Source organism: Rhinatrema bivittatum, chromosome 17 (assembly GCF_901001135.1).
Source record: "Rhinatrema bivittatum chromosome 17, aRhiBiv1.1, whole genome shotgun sequence".
Classification (NCBI taxonomy): Eukaryota; Metazoa; Chordata; class Amphibia; order Gymnophiona; family Rhinatrematidae; genus Rhinatrema; species Rhinatrema bivittatum.
This window is the reverse complement of record NC_042631.1, coordinates 52,800,297-52,818,789: the sequence shown is the minus strand read 5'-3', so window position 1 is coordinate 52,818,789 and position 18,493 is coordinate 52,800,297. Positions and strand designations below refer to the sequence as shown.

The 18,493-nt window shown below is 42.8% G+C and overlaps 1 protein-coding gene across 3 annotated transcripts in view; it reads left to right on the top strand.

The window, feature by feature from the left end:
* The window catches only part of LOC115079454 (histone-lysine N-methyltransferase KMT5B-like), a 400,353-nt gene extending 382,217 nt beyond the window's left edge, over positions 1-18,136 (top strand). For 2 of the 3 annotated variants that reach the window (XM_029583070.1, XM_029583071.1), the window contains exon 8: positions 13,753-18,136. In XM_029583070.1, coding sequence (XP_029438930.1) covers positions 13,753-15,224 — 1,472 coding nt within the window. In that variant the 3' untranslated portion in view covers positions 15,225-18,136. The remainder of the gene's footprint in view (positions 1-13,752) is intronic. The other variant, XM_029583072.1, reaches the window with a different exon arrangement.
* Positions 18,137-18,493: the final 357 nt, after the last annotated feature.

The following is an 18,493-nucleotide window of genomic DNA, read 5'->3' as shown; positions in this document are numbered from 1 at the left end:
AATAGATTCTACATACCTAGTGCAACAGGCACCAGGTTATCAGAAACCTCAACTTCCCCACCATTCGGTGGTCGTAGAGTCTGCGCAGAAGCGTTCCAGACGAACCAGGGCCCATTCTTCTATCCCTCCGGGCAAGGACAATAGATTCCTGGATCAATTGGGTCGTAAAGTCTTTCAAGGAGCAATGCTGGCCTCCAGGATTTCAGCATACCACCTTTACATGACACAACACCAGAGAAATCTCTGGAAGCAAATAGAGGAGTTTATACCATCTCTGCCTGCAGAATGTCAAGAAGCAGCACAAAACATCATCACCAAAGGTTTAGATACAGGAAAACATGAGGTGCGAGCCGCCTACGATGCATATGAGACGGCTTCCAGAATTGCTGCTTCTGGTGTTAGTGCCAGAAGATGGGTTTGGCTAAAAGCCTCTGACTTAAGACCAGAGGTACAAGATAAGCTCGTCGACCTTCCTTGCCTAGGGGATAATTTGTTTGGCACTAAAGTTCAAGTCGCAGTATCACAACTACGTGAACATACTGAAACTCTGCGGCAATTATCCTCTCTTCCGCATGATACCCATGCTACTTGCAGACCCCCGAGACGGGACACCAGGTGACCTTTTTATAGGCAAAGGAGGTATTATCCTCCCTCATCCAGGCCGAGGCCTCAACTGTCCCAACAACGACCACAGCAGAAGCAGCAAAGAACGCCTAAGCCTCCACCAGCTTCACAGCCTGGACCTGCAACTGGATTTTGAGATCCTATCCAGAGAACAAGGCCTCTACTCCAATCCTCGGCCAACACTGCCCGTGGGAGGAAGACTGTCCAATTTTTACAACACTTGGACCTCAATAACATCGGACCAATGGGTCCTCTCAATTATACACCGAGGATATCAACTCAATTTCACAACCATTCCTCAGGATTTTCCACTGCGTTACTCTCATCTCAGCAAAGATCATTTGCTTCACCTACAAACAGAATTATCCACTCTTCTGAAAGCCAAGTCCGTAGAATTGGTGCCCTGGCTTCAGCAGGGCAGAGGATTCTACTCCCGTTATTTCCTCATTCCAAAGAAAACCGGAGGCCTCCGTCCCATCCTAGACCTCAGAAATCTCAACAAATTCCTAAAAAAAGAAAAGTTCAGGATGGTTTCTCTAGGCACCATGCTTCCACTTCTCCAAAAAGGAGATTGGCTTTGTTCTCTGGATCTTCAAGATGCTTATGCTCATATTCCAATATTCCCTCCTCACCGCAAGTATCTGCGCTTCATGGTAGGCCATCAACACCTACAGTACAGAGTTTTGCCATTCAGACTTGCCTCTGCTCGCAGAGTATTCACAAAATGTCTGGCAGTGATAGCAGGACATTTGCACAAACAAAGTGTCCATGTCTTTCCATATCTAGACGACTGGCTTATCAGAAGCCAAACTCAACAAGGAGCTCTCACTTCTCTAAATCGAACGATTGCTCTCCTCCACTCCATGGGTTTTCTCATCAACTATCAAAAATCCCACCTTACACTGTCTCACCTACTACAATTCATAGGTGCAGGCGAACACTACCCTGTCAAGAGCCTTTTTACCACAAGATCATGCAAACACACTTTCTCTCCTGGTAACATCCATGTGCTCAAAGAAACAAGCGACAGCTCATCAGTTTCTAACCTTACTAGGCCACATGGCCTCCACAGTTCATGTCACTCCTATGGCAAGACTAGCCATGAGGATAACTCAATGGACTTTAAGATCACAATGGATCCAAGCCATTCAACCACTGCATTCTCCAATTCAAGTAACCCACCAGCTACGTTCCTCTCTACTTTGGTGGGCGAACAAGGACAATTTGCGAAAGGGCCTGCCCTTTCAACAACCAAGTCCCACAGATAACGTTAACTACAGATGCATCCACCTTGGGCTGGGGAGCTCACATAGACAATCTCCAAACTCAAGGGACTTGGACAAAACTCGAAGCTACTTTTCAAATCAATTTTCTGGAACTTCGAGCTATGCGCTGCATGCGTTCAAGGACTGCCTTTCACACAAGACTGTTCTCATCCAAACGGACAACACAGTAGCCATGTGGTACATCAACAAACAGGGAGATACAGGCTCGTATCTGCTTTGTCAAGAAGCTGCACAGATATGGGGCTGGGCCCTGAACAACTCAATGTTTCTCCGGGCCCCTTATCTGGCAGGCATTCACAATGTAGTGACAGATCGACTCAGTCGTCAATTCCAACCACACAAGTGGTCCCTGGATCCCTCAGTAGCGACCAGGATATTTCAACTTTGGGGACAACCGACAATAGAACTCTTTGCATCATACCTGAATCACAAAGTGGACAAATTCTGTTCTCTAAACAGACAGAAGAACCAGCCAACCAGGGACGCCTTCGCTCGCCCTTGGAATTCAGGCCTACTATATGCGTATCCTCCGATACCGCTCATAACCAAGACTCTTGTGAAGTTACAGCAGGACAAAGGGACCATGATTCTCCAGGCCCCATATTGGCCTCGACAAGTGTGGTTTCCCACACTTCTGGACCTCTCAGTCAGGGATCCCATTCGCCTAGGCGTAGCTCCCTCTCTCATAACTCAGGATCAGGGTCGGTTGCACCATCCCAACCTTCAATCCCTATCCCTGACAGCTTGGATGTTGAAAGCTTGATTTTACAACCACTTAATCTTTCAACAAATGTATCTCAAGTGCTTCTAGCTTCACGTAAACCTTCCACACGAAAGAACTATTCTTCCACATGGAAAAGATTTACTTTCTGGTGCAGGCAAAAGACTATTGATCCTTTCACTTGCCCCACTATGTCTCTTCTAGACTACTTATACCATCTTTCAGAATCTGGTCTCCAGACTTCATCTGTAAGAGTACACTTAAGTGCGATCTCAGCTTACCATAATACGATGGGAGATGCACCAATCTCTATACAACCTCTTGTCAGCAGGTTTATGAGAGGTTTAACTCAACTTAAACCACCAATTCGACCTCCAGTCACAGAATGGGCTCTGAATTTGGTATTGATAAGGCTCATGCGTTCTCCTTTTGAACCCATAGATTCCTGTGATGTAAATTTCTCACATGGAAGACTATTTTCCTCATAGCCATTACATCAGCTAGAAGGGTTAGTGAGCTACAAGCACTTGTCACGTACGAACCCTATACAAAGTTCCTACATGACAGAGTGGTTCTCCGTACACATCCAAAATTCCTCCCCAAGGTAGTTACGGAATTCCACTTGAACCAATCCATAGTTTTACCCACATTCTTTCCAAGACCTCATTCTCACCAAGGAGAACGAACCTTACACACCTTGGACTGTAAGCGTGAACTGTCTTTCTACTTAAACCGCACTGCAGTCCACAGGAAATCCAATCAACTTTTTGTCTCTTATGACCCAAACAAACCGGGTAAAGCAGTGGGTAAACATACTCTATCCAACTGGTTAGCAGATTGGATACAGTTTTGCTATGAAAAAGCAGGCCTTCCTCTCCCAAGGGCGAGTAAAGGCACATTCAGTAAGAGCAATGTCAACCTCTGTAGCACACTGTCGTTCAGTGCCAATCCTTGACATATGTAAAGCAGCAACATGGAGTTCTCTTCACACCTTTGCAGCTCATTACTGTTTGGACAAACAAGGACAACAAGATTCCACCTATGGACAATCTGTCTTAAAGAACTTGTTTCCAGTTTAATCCCAACTCCTTCTACATCCAACCTGCTATATTCTACGGCTGATTCATTTTCAACAACAATACTTCACCGTTGCTTCACTACAAAATGACTCAGCCTCTAGCTTGCTAATCACCCATATGTGAGGACTAGCATCCTGCTTGTCCTGGGATAAAGCAAAATTGCTTACCTTGCAATAGGTGTTATCCCAGAACAGCTAGATGTAGTCCTCACAGAACCCACCCGCCACCCCGCGGAGTTGGGTCTCATACCTTTTCTTAATTCTTTTTTACTAAACTTTATTGCTACATACGAGACTGAAGTGAGACCCCTGTGGCAGAGAATATCATGACATGCCGGGCATGCTCAGAAGCCTCATGCTGCCAGTCAAAAGTTTCCAGAAACTTTGACAGAAGTTTTTCCCGCAATAGGGCTCCATCAGTGACGTCACCCATATGTGAGGACTACATCCTGCTGTCCTGGGATAACACCTATTACAAGGTAAGCAATTTTGCTTTTCTTGATATTGTGTGTACAGTCATTTTCAAGCTTATTTTTTAATTTCAAGATAGGTTTGCTTTGGCCTTTTATCTGAAGGCTTTAGATTGCAGAAGAAACTCACTTCATACCCATTGATTAGGTCTTCGTTGAAATCAGAACTAGACTAGAGACTAAGCAGACAGCAAGACATACCTAATATTTACTCACTCCATCTCAGAGAACCAGTAGTTTTGACTACATATCTCTGAAAGAGCCTCAACCAGCAGAATACTAGAGCAAGGGTGAAGAGGACCATGTAGCAGGACAGCCCAGCAACTCAAATCTACTTCTGCTGCTTCTACGGTAAGATTTTTCCCACTCTATCTATGATCAGTAAGCCCCCAGTATTCTGTCTTTAATCAGTAAGCCCCAAGACTGGCATTCCGTTTTCTGGCCAAGGTGGGGGTACCAATATTGCCTGGGTCCACTGACAGTATGAATTTGATACTGTATGTAGGCTTGGGAAAAGCAATGATTGGAGAGGTTACTTTTACTTTCCATGTATCGAAATTTAACACTGAAGAAGATGTTTATTTTTCTCTGCAGTCTAGGGAGACTAGAAGACAGTGCCCATAGACTCTAGCATCTGCCTCAAAGTAACAGCACCACATCAGGAAAGGAGAATGCCCCTACTGTCATCAGTATGGAAAGTGAAAATCATTGTTCAGAAGAGTTTCTCCACATCTAATGCAGAGGAGAAAGGTGCAGAGCTCCTGGATCAAGGGCTAGGGGAAGAGTCCATCATGAGAGAGACTGGAGACATGAAGTTGCATGAAGAAAGGAACAGCTGCCACCACTTCCAGTTGCCAATGCAGACAGTTTGACGGGCAGGAATGAAGCAAGTGGCAATAAACTTCCCCTTCGATGCAGCATCAGAGAACTAGTAAAGATATAGGAGTTGGCATGGGGTGGGCCACAAAGACCATGGCACCCACTAAAATCTGACCCTTCCCGCAGAATCATTGTGGTTGACAAGCGCGGGGTCAGGCATGCCTCAGCTGTTGGGGTGCAGGAGGAGAGTACTGATGCATCACCTACATCCTCCACCTCTGCAACACTGAGCCTGATAGCTGTTTTGAAATGCATGAGACTGTAGAGTCACATAGTTTAAAGCAGCAATCTGGCCAGCAGAGGAGAGGGAGGTGCATGCTGCCTGGAGCACCACTGCTCTCTTCCTTCTGCCATTGATCAGCATGGAAAGGGGAAGGAGAATCCTGGAAGGGGGAGTGAGAGAAAGAAAGAGTGAGGGGGGTGGAAGGAGGCACATGACAGCCTTGAAACCTATTAATTGATATGTCAAGTGGTTGCAACACCTTTGTAAGGCCACCAGGAATTTGTTGACATTTTTTATTTTCTTTTTCACCTTTTCTGGGAGGTGTGCTCTCATGCTGTCCTTGACCAAAAGAGCTTTGCGTTGTTTGCTTTGGAAAGTGTCCAGAAGGTTTTTTCAGTGTTTCAGCCATAAAATCATTATGTCCTTGTCCATCCAGCCTTTCTCATTCACGTGGACTACAAAATTATGCAAGAAAGTTTCACTTGGCATAGTCTTCCATTTGAAAATGATCATAGGCGGCAATTTCTTGCCGTTGGTGCAGCAAGCAAGAACTACAGTGGTGTGATTTTTCATGTCCAGTTGTTTTCACATTCACCATTCTTTCTCCTTTTTGGCTAACTGTTCTTCCCAGTGGTATAACAAACGTCAATGGGACCTCGTCCATGTTGATGATGTGATCCGGCGTGACACCATATTTTTTTATTTCAGAGCAAACAAATTAACAGAAATTGTTTTAGCTTCTCTTCGTAAACAACAGGTAACTGCTGGCACATCACTGTTCTTGCCTGCATGCTCAACTGGTGTCGCTGCATAAAGTGGTAACATCATGAAGGACCACCCACGAATTCCTCTATATCCATTTCTCTTACAATGTCCTTAGCTTTAAATCATACTTTCCTAGTGTGTAGACAGATGGACTCAGAACCAGTGGGTTTATGCCCCCCTGTCAGCAGATGGAAACGGAGCAAGCTGATGTTACAGCATACATAACCCTGCAGTGACCCCAGTTTGCCAGTATTCTCCATCTCCAGCAGATGGTGGATGTGCATCTCCCTGTGGGGATTGTTTTGAGCTTTTGTGAAAGGAGAAATTTTAAATTCTAAATTCAGGAAAAGAAAGCCTCACTCTCCTGCAGTGATACCTAAAGGTCCCTCCCCCAGTTGAGAATTCCTGAGGCGATTTCCGTGGTCCTTCAAAGGTGTACCTTGGTCTGGTAGATGGGTTTCCTGGCATGGACTTAGCTGCTAGTTCTGCTGAAAGGCAGAGGGTGCAGGAGGCTGAGCATGGCAGTGATGGGAGTTGCCCTCTCCCCCCGCAGCCGTAGAACATCTCTGTACTCAGCCAATAAGTGCTGAGCTCAGGTAAGGTTTAAAAAAAAAAAGTTTTACTTGAATCAGAGACAGAGGGGTTTCAGGACTTCTTCCGGTCTTCGTTCTCGGTGCACCATGCCAACGTTTGTTCCCGCTCCCATTGGAGTTGGGGGAACTGGGCAGCCTGGTGGGTTGAGTGGTCCCCGGTGGGCTAGACCCCGGACTTAGGCTTTTTTCTTGCATGCTGCATGGTAGGCTGTGGCAGCCTTTTTCACACGTTCTTGTGTGTTCTACTGCCCTCTATAGGCCATTGGTGTGCACAGTGTGTCAGCTCTGTGCACACATGTGCTTGTTTTTTGGGCACGCTTTTTACGCGCACAAACTTTATTACACGCTTAACATGGCACACAGGTTGTGGGTACGCCTTGCCGTGCTTTCTTCTAGGCACTTACTTTTTGGGCACATTTCATTTTTGAGCGCGAGCCGTTCCGACACACATTTACAGCAGCAATAGGGTAGGAAAGCAAGAAGCCTAAGAGTCTTCCTGTTTGTGTTGCCTATCATATTAGGGTTTCTCGGCCTGGCCTGGCTTCTAACCTGTGTCAGCGCTGCTCAAATGCTCAGGGAGATTTGTCTTCCTCAGATTTTGCTAAGCCTGGCTCTTCCCATTCTGATGATGGGTTGGTCACAGCCTTGATGAGGGGGATCTTGGTTCTCCCTTGACTGGCTCTTCCGCTGGCGAGGGCAGTTCAGTGGGACCAGCTCCAGTTCCTTCTGGGCTTGGTCTGGACCAGGCTGCTTTTTCTTGGGTGGAATTTTTCAAGGCTTACATCCTTTCTTCAGGCGCAGTCCTCTGCTTCCCCCATTTCTGTCTGGTCGGACCTTCAGCTGGTGGCTTCTCTCTCTTCCAGTCCTATGCTTAAGCGCCAGGTCTCGCCTCTGTTCCCTGCGGGTGTTCCCAATAGGACATAAAGCGCCACCAAGTTGCTTCTCTCTGTCATTGCAGTATAATTTGTACCCTTGTATAGCACTATCCCATTGATTGTTCTCTTTCCACCTTATCTCTGAGCCGCCAATTAAGTCTGTCATCATTTACTGCTATACACTCTAATTCTCCCGGAACCACGCCCGTGGCCCCGCCCCCGGAACATCCCTGATGAAGCGCAGGCCACGACACCCCCCCCCCCCCCCCCAGGAAAGCCCCGGGACTTGCACGCGCCGGCAGCCTATGCAACATAGGCTCGGCGCATGCAGGGGGAGCTTGGGGAAGTTTTTCGGGGGGTACGCACGTATCCCTTTGAAAATCTGCCCCTGAATGTTGTAAATTGGACACAAATGTATAACATACCTAATGTGTATTGAATACCACTATAATTTGGAATGGTAAAATGACTTATTTATATTTATTTAAAGATTCGCAAATATTACCTGCAGGTAGCAAGCAAACAAGCACTGTAGCACTCACTATTGCTAAAAAAGTCATTCTAATGTGCAGGCATAATGAAGAAATATCTTGTTTTTCTGTATGGAAATTGGAAATGTTGAAATATGCTCATATGGAACAATTAAGACGAGCTTTTTGGTCTTACAGAGTTATTAAAACAAAACCTTTATTTTCTTTTGTCCTGCCTAAAACAATTGTTTGGTAAGTAAAGAGTCAGATAGTGAGATATTGGTGCTACAGATATTTGGATTGCAGAAAACGCTGTATGAATGAGGATGGATGAATGGGTATATCTGCAATTGTGTATGGGAGCATAAGAATTTACAAAAACTTAAGCATAAACAGTTTTGCTTGGTTAATTTGTATTACTTGGACAAATGTTCTCTGAGATTTTGAGGATTTATCATGCAATATTCAAATTTTTTTCTTTATTAAAGAAATATTAAAAAAAAAAAAAAAGAAATACCACTTGATGTTTGTACACCCATTCCCATATCTTTATGGCCTTCTGGCAGAGAGTCCATGACTCTGTGCCTCCTTGTTTGTTGACATAAAACATGGCTACTTGATTGACAGTTTGAATGAGAATTCTCTTCCCCTTGAGGAGATTGAAGAAGATGCTTATGGCATGTCTGAACACTCACAGTTCCAGCAAGTTGATTTGAATCTGGCTTTCCACTAAAGACCAAGTCCCTTGGGTTCAGAATAAGAAATAATCCTCCCCATCCTTTGATGAAAGCATCTGTTGCTAATATCACCTGATGAAGTGACAGATTGGTGCCCCTCCTTTAAGGTAAGGGGTTTAGCCACTAGTGGAGGGCCAGTTTCATTTCGTGCAAGACTTTTTATTAAAGATACCAAAGGTTGAGTTAACTGGTCCCACTGGGTGTGGAGGCTCCATTGCAGGACTTGCCTGTGGAGGTAGGTTAGTGGTAATATATGAACTGCCACCCCATGTGCCCCAGAACAACTAGCACTTCCCTTGCTGTTGTCTGTCCATGTTAAGCAAACAATATGCCAGGGATTTGAGGACATTTGCTTGATCTGTTAGAAGAAGCACTCTCATCTGCAGAGAGTCTATCCATACCCAGCTTAATTTGATTTTCTGAGATAGGATCAGGGTTCATTTTTTTAAATTCACTAGGAGTCATAGAGATTGTAGGAGTTGAATTGTTTTCTGTAGGGAAGTCAGCACCTCTTCCCATTACTAGCCAGTACAGGTAAGGGAAAATGCAAATGCCTTGACGATGGAGATGCACTGCTGCTACAATGCATTTAGGTAAGACTCTGGATGCTGCTGAAAGACTGAAAGGGAGCACTTTGTACTCTTAATGAGAGGATTCCACCACAAAGCATAGATAGGGCCAGTAAGCAGAATAGATAGGTATATGGGCATAGGCCTCCTTCAGATCTAGGGCCCACATCCACTCTTCCACTTGGATGAAGGGCAGAATCATGTGGTGGGGGTTCATCTTGAATTTCTCCAGTAGTAGATTCTTTTTCAGACTTCTTACATCCGGGATGGATCTCAATCCTTTGATTTTCATGAGAATGATAAAATAGCGGGAATAGAACATCTGGCCATGTTGATCGGGCAGGATTGATTTTATTGCCTGCTATGTGATGAGTGAGACCACCACCTAGCAGAGCTATGCTGAGTGAGATGGATTGAAGACTGAGCAATGAGGTAGTATTGGAAGTCAGGAGAAATGCAAATGGTAACCAGATTCAACAATTTTGAGCACTCAGCGATCTTTAGTGATCTTGTGCCATTCCTCCAGGTAGAGATGAATTTCTCCCCCTTACCTGAGAGCATAAGTGTTGGGCTTGGAGATTTGTCAAAAACTTGATCCAGGTTTTGTTTGGACTTGTTTTGCTTTTAGTTGGTGTCTTTTGTGCTGGTGTCCTCAAGCCAGGAGCTGCTGCTGTGTCATGGCTAATTCAGCCCTGCTTGTTGATGAAGAACAATTGTGTTTTTAAGAACATCTCTGTAGATAGGTGAAACTTAAATATGCACTTGTTCTCATTGCTCCTAAATGGGATTATTTTTATGCCTAAGAGATGAGCTACAGAAACTCATGCACTCATAAGTACTGTGAAAAGGATACATCTGTCAACCATATATGCAGTGTATGCCTGATATTTTGTTTAAAAGAGTTAAATTGATGCATGGCCTAAGTATAGCTGTCTTGGGGTTCATTTACTAAGCTGCAATAAAGGTATAATGAGTAAAAAATGTTTATCAAGTAATATCCCTGTATCCTGGTGCTATAGAAATGAAACATAGAAATGACAGCAGAAGATGACCAAATGGCCCATCCAGTCTGCCCAGCAAGCTTTCACACTTATTTTTCTCATACTTATCTGTAACTCTTGGCCCTTATTGGTAACTTTTTGGTTTCAATTTCCTTCTCCCCCCTACCATTGATGCAGAGAGCAGTGCTGGAGCCGCATCAAAGTAAAGTATCTAACTTAATTGGTATGGGGTAGTAACCGCCGCAATAAGCAAGCTACTCCCACTCTTATTTGTTTACCTAGTTGTGCAATTCAGTCCTTGTTGGTTGTTGTCTGAATATAAATCCTCTTTTCTTCATTCCCCCTGCTGTTGAAGCAGTGAGCTGCGCTGGATATGTATTCCAAGTGAAGTATCAGGCTTATTTGGTTTGGGGTAGTAACTGCTGTAACAAGCAAGCTACTCTCCCGCTTATTTGCACCACAACGAATATTTTCTTGAACTCTCAGAATTCGCCAAATAACTGGCATTATTTCTGTGTTACCTATGCTCTGTATTCTTCTTCCCCCAGTTTTTTTCTCTCTGTTTTATTGTAACTTTTTTTACTTCTTTACTATGTTAATGTTTAAAGGTTTTTTGTACCCCAGTTTCCTGTAAACCGACATGATATGACATTGTCATGAATGCCGGTATAAAAAAGCACCAAATATAAATAAATATTTGTGAATGCAAATCCTTTTTTCCACATTTTCTCTTGCCTTTGAAGCATAGAGCAATGTTGGAGTTGCATTAACCGTGTGTATGTTTATTGAATAAGGGTATTAATCACCAGGTAGTAAGCCACTCCCCATGCCTCTCCTCCTCATTCACATCCTCTAGATTTTATGGATCCACAATGTTTATCCCAAGCTCTTTTGAAATCCTTCACAGTTTTGGTGTTCACCACTTCCTCCGGAAGAGCGTTCCAGGCTTCTACCACCCTCTCCGTGAAGAAATACTTCCTGACATTGGTTCTGAGTCTTCCTCCCAGGAGTTTTAAATCGTGACCCCTGGTTCTGCTGATTTTTTTCTGATGGAAAAGTTTTGTCGTTGACTTTGGATCATTAAAACCTTTCAAGTATCTGAAAGTCTGTATCATATCACCCCTGCACCTCCTTTCCTCCAGGGTATACATGTTTAGGTTCTTCAGTCTCTCCTCATAAGTCATTCGCTGAAGACCATCCACCTTTTAGGTCGCCCTTCTCTGGATCGCTTCCATCTTCTATCTGTCCCTTCGGAGATACAGTCTCCAGAACTGAGCACAGTACTCCAGGTGAGGTCTCCCCAAGAACCTGCACAAGGGGATAATCACTTCCCTTTTCTTACTCAATATTCCTCTCTCTATGCAGCCCAGCTTTCTTCTGGCTTTAGCTATCACCTTGTCACATTGTTTCGCCTTCAGATCGTTAGACACTAACACCCCAAGTTCTCTCTCTTGCTCCATGCACATCAGCCCTTCACCCCCCATCGAATACATTTCCTTTGGATTTTCACACCCCATATGCATGATTCTGCACTTTTTGGCATTGAATCTCAGCTGCCATATCTTCGACCAGTCTTCCAGCTTCCTTAAATCACATCTCATTCTCTCCACTCCTTCCGGCGTGTCCACTCTGTTGCAGATCTTAGTATCATCCGCAAAAAGATAAACCTTACCTTCTATCCCTTCTCTGATGTCACTCACAAAGATATTGAACAGGACCGGTCCCAACTCCGAGCCTTGCGTCACTCCGCTTAACACCGCTCTCTCTTCAGAGTAAGTTCCATTTACCATCACACATTGTCTTCTGTCCTTCAACCAGTTTGCTATCCCAAGCTTCTCATTTTATTCACAAGCCTCCTGTGCGGGACTGTATAAAAAGTTTTGCTAAAATCCAAGTAGATGACATCTAGCGCTCTTCCTCGATCCAATTCCTTAATCACCCAATCAAAATCCAATCGTCTGTCAGGACCTTCTCTTGGTGAAACCATGCTGCCTCTGGTCCAGCAATTCTGCTGCTTGTAGATAGTTCACTATTCTTTCCTTCAGCTGCGATTCCAATCACTTGATATTTTCCCAAAATCCTGCCCTTATTGTAATGAGCTGCTTTGCATGCAAAGCATGTTCAAATGCATACAAAGCAGCTCATTACTATCAAATTTCATGCAAATCCAGTACAGCTTGCAAAAAATAACACAAGCCACTTTATTTGCCAAAAAGCTAGCTAAAACTCAGGAGTTGTAGCTAACTTTTCGATGGGAGCATTGGGATATTAACACAGGTCCCAATGCTCTTGCACAAAATTTAAAGAGCCCCCTCTTAACTGTGTAAAATTCTTTCCTTCGGGGTCTGAGTAGGTCCCTGCCCATCCCCCACTGCTTGTAGAAGCAACCCAAATGTAAAAAAAAAAAAAAAGTTTTGAAAGCCCCCCTGCCCCCCTACCAAAGAATCAAAACCCTTCGTAGGAGTTATCTTAACCCCCTGCTCCCCCCTTCAACCCCCTTTCCGTTGAAGGCCCTGATAGTCTAGTGGTCTTAGATTCCCCCACAGTTCCTTAGAGAACATTCCTGATAGTCTAGTGGGACCTGGAACGCCCCCTAGGTTCCAGGAATGCCCCCTAGGTTCCAGGCCATTTGACACCATCTTTCAAAATGGCACCAGCCGGCTTCTGCCCCTATCACTGGAGGGGGGCTGCAGGGGGCTAAAATGGCTCGTATGGTGGTGGGAGTTGTATTTGAAAGGGCAGGGGTTTGGGTAGGGGAACAGTGTGTCATCACATTTGAGCCACCTCTATAAGTGGCAGGGGGGAGGGGTAGGCAGGGGTCTACCCAGACCCCCCCTGGGGAGATTTTACACAGTGGAGGGAGGCTGTTTTGGGCTAATGATGTTTGTGCCCTTCTACAATAAAATAATGCAGCTTAGTAAATGACTCAGATAGTGACTTTGGTGGTTTGAACCACTATGAAAACAGTTCTAAGGCACAGGATGATCTCTTATGTATCCATTCCAATTCCAGAGTCATCTTTAAACTTCTAAAGCAGATGAAGGAGTTTACTGCTTTCTGGAATTATTTAATAGATTTCATATAGTTTTTGGTTTAGCTGGGTAAATAAGAGATTTTTTTGTTAGATCCCCACCAGCAGGGCCTGTTACTGAGGAGAGGCCTCTTATTAGATACTCACCTATTGCAGGGAAACCCCAAGGTAGGAAGAAAGCTGGACTTGCATTCTGATATTCCAGGTTTTTTTGCTGCTTATTTAAGAATAAAGAATTAATATTAAGTATATGATGTTTAATTTCATACCTGTGTACTTTAGTTAGATAACTATCAACAAATTAGATTAGATTGCTAGATTTGAATATCCCATTTGTATTTGTGACGTTCGATAGCAGTCTGAAGCTAAAATTTCCAAACTTCAATGTTAAATTATTTTGCCAACACAACCATTTTTCTTTCTGTTACAGCTGCAAATAGAAAACCTTCAGTTGGTGTGAAAAAGAATAAGAGTAGAACATTAACAAGACAGTCTGTGTCAAGGATTCCCATGTCATCCAACTCTACCTCATCAAAACTAAATCCTATAAATAATTCCAGGGTACCAAAGAGATTGCAGAAACCTGGAAAGCCTTTACTTTCTAAAATTAAGTCAAGGAATCAGTGTAAAAGACCAGAGCAAAAAAACTCGAGAAAGCTGGAAGTGGGAGACTTGGTTCTTAAGGAGCCAAAAGTTGTGCTGTATAAAAACTTGGCCATTAAACAGGAGAAAGAAACAGAGGGACCAGTGCAAATTCCTGAATCCAGCAGGTGCTTAACGAGGCATGCAGCCAGAGAATATAAACTGAACTGTGAGAGAGGTGCTTCTGAACAAGACGAATCTTCACCTTGTGCATATATCACTCGGAGGTCCATGCGAACCAGGTTGAACTCCAAGGAGATCTCAGATACCAAGCTTGAACCAAATATGTTGGATAATTATCAGATCACCGCCAGCATGACTGGAAATCAACCTAAGCACCTGGATCAGCAGTTTCATTGCATTCACAGAACTGAATGGGGACATGAGACACTACTAAAAGAAGAGAACGGGTGTCAAAAGAATGGCGAGAGCACATCTAAAAGGAAATCACGGCAGGCAAGACCAGCAAATCCATTGTCAGAGATAGAAGACTCTGGTCCCACCTATGATCCATTAGCTACAGAGGAAGAAACAGGAGACATGCTATATTCCCACCCTGAAGCTGGTAAGGTGGTGGGTGTACCTAGTGATTACCAGGACTGCAGTGCTGTAGCTAGTGGATGCTCTGTGATGTCTCCAGACACTGTTAAAGTGAAAGATGGTTTCAGAATGCTGAAAAGCAAAAAGAAACATCGAATCACGAGATATGATGCACAGCTTATCCTTGAGAACAGTACAGGAATCCCCAAATTGACACTGCGCAGGCGTCATGACAGCAACAGCAGCAAGACCAATGACCAAGAAAGTGATGTCATCAATTCATCAAAAATAAGCATCAAGTTAAGTAAAGACCATGAGAAGGAGAAGAGTAATTTGTATGTAGCAAAGCTTAATAATGGCTTTAACTCAGGCTCTGGTGGAAGTTCTACAAAATTAAAGATCCAACTGAAACGGGATGAGGAGAGCAAAGTGCCATACTCAGAAGAGCGTCCTGAGAGCAGACTCTGCTGTAACAACACACTCTCTCTCCTGGAGTCCAGCATGGGGGTGGACGATTACCATCAGTACCAGGAAGAAAGTGCCGAGGAGTCCTCATCTGAAGAGGAAGATGAGGAAGATGATTATGATGATGACTTTGAGGATGATTTCATTCCACTCCCTCCTGCAAAACGATTGAGACTTATAGTTGGTAAAGATTCGATAGACATTGATATATCTTCCCGGCGGAGAGAAGACCAGTCTTTGAGGCTTAATGCTTAAGTCATAGCTCTTACAGGAGGATAGCCATTTTCCCTGGATGTAATCCATGTGTGCACTGGTAGACAAGCAACAGAACTATGCTATAGAATCTTTTTGTTAGTCTATCAAACTAACATGGAGAGAGCCATTCAAATACCAGTATTTTAAAAAAAAATTTTCACTATCTAGTCATGATATATTGCTATAAGTGCAGTTTAGAAGAAACAACATGATCAAGAAGTAGAAAGTAAAATTGTACTATTTCAGGAAGCCGTTGTCCTAGACATTACCAGGCGAATACTTCTGTCAGTGGGACTGGCTAATGAATTGTTGAAGCTATGAAGTTTTGTTCTGTTATTTCATCTTGTGCTACATTATGGATTATAGCTGGAGGAAATAGCAATTCTCCTTTTAAAATGATGCTAATGCCCATTTATATAAAAAAAAAATACATTCAGTTATTTCTGAGTGAAAAACTTTATGTAAATTTTTGTGATGAGCACTTGTGTAATGTTCCTTCATTGTGGGGAGAACCTTGTAGAAAGTGTACAGCAGACTGACCCTTCTTGCGTCCAGTGGGGGCAGATTTTTATTGTACTTTTTAATAGCCTTCTTATGTGCAATTCCGAGTTAGGACAAATGAAGAGGGAATTAAGTTCTGTTGTGTTTAAAAAAAAAATACATATATATGTATAAAAGGCTGGAGCAAAATTTGTAGTGAGAGATCCAATGTTCTGTGTAGGACAGTAGAACAATGAGGTCACAATTATGGGGTAAGCCAGTGTGGTTTTTAAAGCATGAGCATAATATATGCTCTTTAATATCTCATGTAACAAGCAAACAATCATGCCTGCAACATCTTCAGATTTTTAGTGCATTTCTATCACCAGCAATGAATTTACTGCTTCTTCGTCTTTTGTTTTTTGTTCAGTGTTCCCCTTTTGGATTTTGTCAGTTTAGCGCTGTACACTGTTTGCAGCCTTTTGTTAGTATCTAATGTTCAGTTGATTACCCTTTGCCCTGCATTTCTTCCCCTCTTTATTTTCTTTAAGCTAAAAACGTTTACTAACATTTTAGTACATTATCTGTACAAGGGTAGCAGTCTGCGGAATAAAAGTTTGGAGATGGTGTATATATTGTTTGTTATATAACTTGACATCTTGTATTTAACACTTTTCAGTACTTTTTAGATAAAAAAAAAAAGTTCTTTGCTAGAATGATTGGTGCTTATTTTTTCACAAAATATTAAAATGCTGTGAAATGGAGGCAAAAATATATTCAGCAGAATTTCAGCTGCCTGAATGTTATTCAGGTTGGTGCTGCAAACATAATTCCATGGATTACATTTGATTCCAGTTCTGGTTTTCTGATATTTATCCCAGTGCAGTTTGGTCCTTTAACTAATGTTTTGTCTGTTTTAAAACCAGGGACCACCTTCCGCATAGCATGACTTTTTCTAACTGTTTTTTGCCTAAGACTGTAGGCAAAGAATTCAGGGATCTGTCCCTGTTTTGGGAGGTTTTACCTTTTAGGGTCTCCTGTTACCTCCTGCCTCACTATAAATGTTTTATGTATCCCCTCATTACTACACCCTCTTTTTCCAACTATTAGCATGTGGATTTGAGGTTGTACACTTCTGATTCTAAAGCAGGGACTCTTATCAGTAAGCTAAAGGAGCAGCTTCAATAATTGAGCTAGTGGGAGAACCAGGAGGCCAATATTCAGCCACTATCTGGCTGAGCAAGTTAGTCATATAAACTTATATTGCTAACTTGGTCGAAATACACAGTTGCACAGCCACACTATTGAATATACTCAGCTATCTTATAGTTAGGTGGATGTTTATCTGGCTAACTATAAGATAACTAAATAGCTGTTGCAGACTTATCCAGCTAATTAAGTCATCTAAGGCAGAAAATCGGCATTTATCCAGCTGATTACCTGTTTCACTAAGGGTTTTCCCCATAGATATAAAATGGAGAAAAGCCTTAATGAATTGGGCCTTAAGTTAGATGGATAAATAGCTGCACCTCAGAATACTCCCATCCAACCCCTCACTGGATAAATAGCCAGCTAAGTGGCAGCTGAATTTTCAGACTGTGCCACTTAGCCAGCTAAAGGCCAGATTCAGTAAGGCTTTTCTCCCATTTTGTCTGAGAACCCTTAGTGAATCAGGTCCTAAGTCAGAACTTAAGTGGCTAAGTGGTGCTGAATATTGACCACCTTATCTACTGAAGCCTAGTTAATTTTGTCCTTTATTTCTATATACTGTACCACACTGTTCTGCCAATGACATGGGGTCCAAGACCGATCTAGCCCCATCCTTCTTTTTGCAGTAAACCTTCAATTCAGGATGTAAAGGTGACTTAAAGGTATTGCAATAGACTGACATCTATAATGCCTTTCTCAAACTATCACTACCTTCTTAGCAAAAGGACTGCAAACATACTGAAATCTAAAATTCTCAGCCCCCTGTGGTAGTGTTGGGTAATTTGATTAGCTCTTAAAATATCTTTTTTATTAAATATAATAAACCAGGAGTTAACTCTTGCCTCACCACAAGAACTAGATCAATTGGAATGGAAGTTAGAAAACCAAGACTGAACTGCAGATTTCTTGCTGACCTGGAATTGTGTTATTAGCACTGGTCCCTGTAGATTTCTTTCATTTGCATCTTCACAGGACCTGAAAATGAGCTGCTCTGACAGAAAAGCCAGAATTGCAGCTTTCATTCTGTGGTAACCTAGAACAGATGTTTTTGTTTGAGATCCCATGTACAGGATTGAAAAAAATATTTGTGTATGTATATTGTAAATATTTGTGTGTTGTGAGAAATTCTTTGTCTTAAAAAAAATGAGCTAACATACCGGAAGGGTTTTTAAGTTAAATACACTCATGCCAATAAAATAGGTAATTATAAACCTAGATTTTAATTAAGCATTGGCCATTCTTTGGTTATATTTAGTTTGTGTTTGAACTTTTCAAACTTTACCAACCATTGTACCAGTGCAGCACTGTTTGTTTGGTTTTTTTTTTAAAGTATTGTGTAAGATTACAGCAGAAGGAGTGGCTGCGTGGGGCATACCTCAGGGTTTAGTTATACTTCCAAATCAAATCTACCTTAGCAGCTAGTCATTGATAATTTCCTAGCGTGTAGCAGATGGACTCAAAACAAATGAGTATAGTGTGCTCGTGCTAGCAGTTGGAGACGGATCTGACGTCAGCACGGGTACATATACCCCCACAGGAAGTGAAGCAATTCAGTAATTTCCATCTCCAAAGCAGTTTGG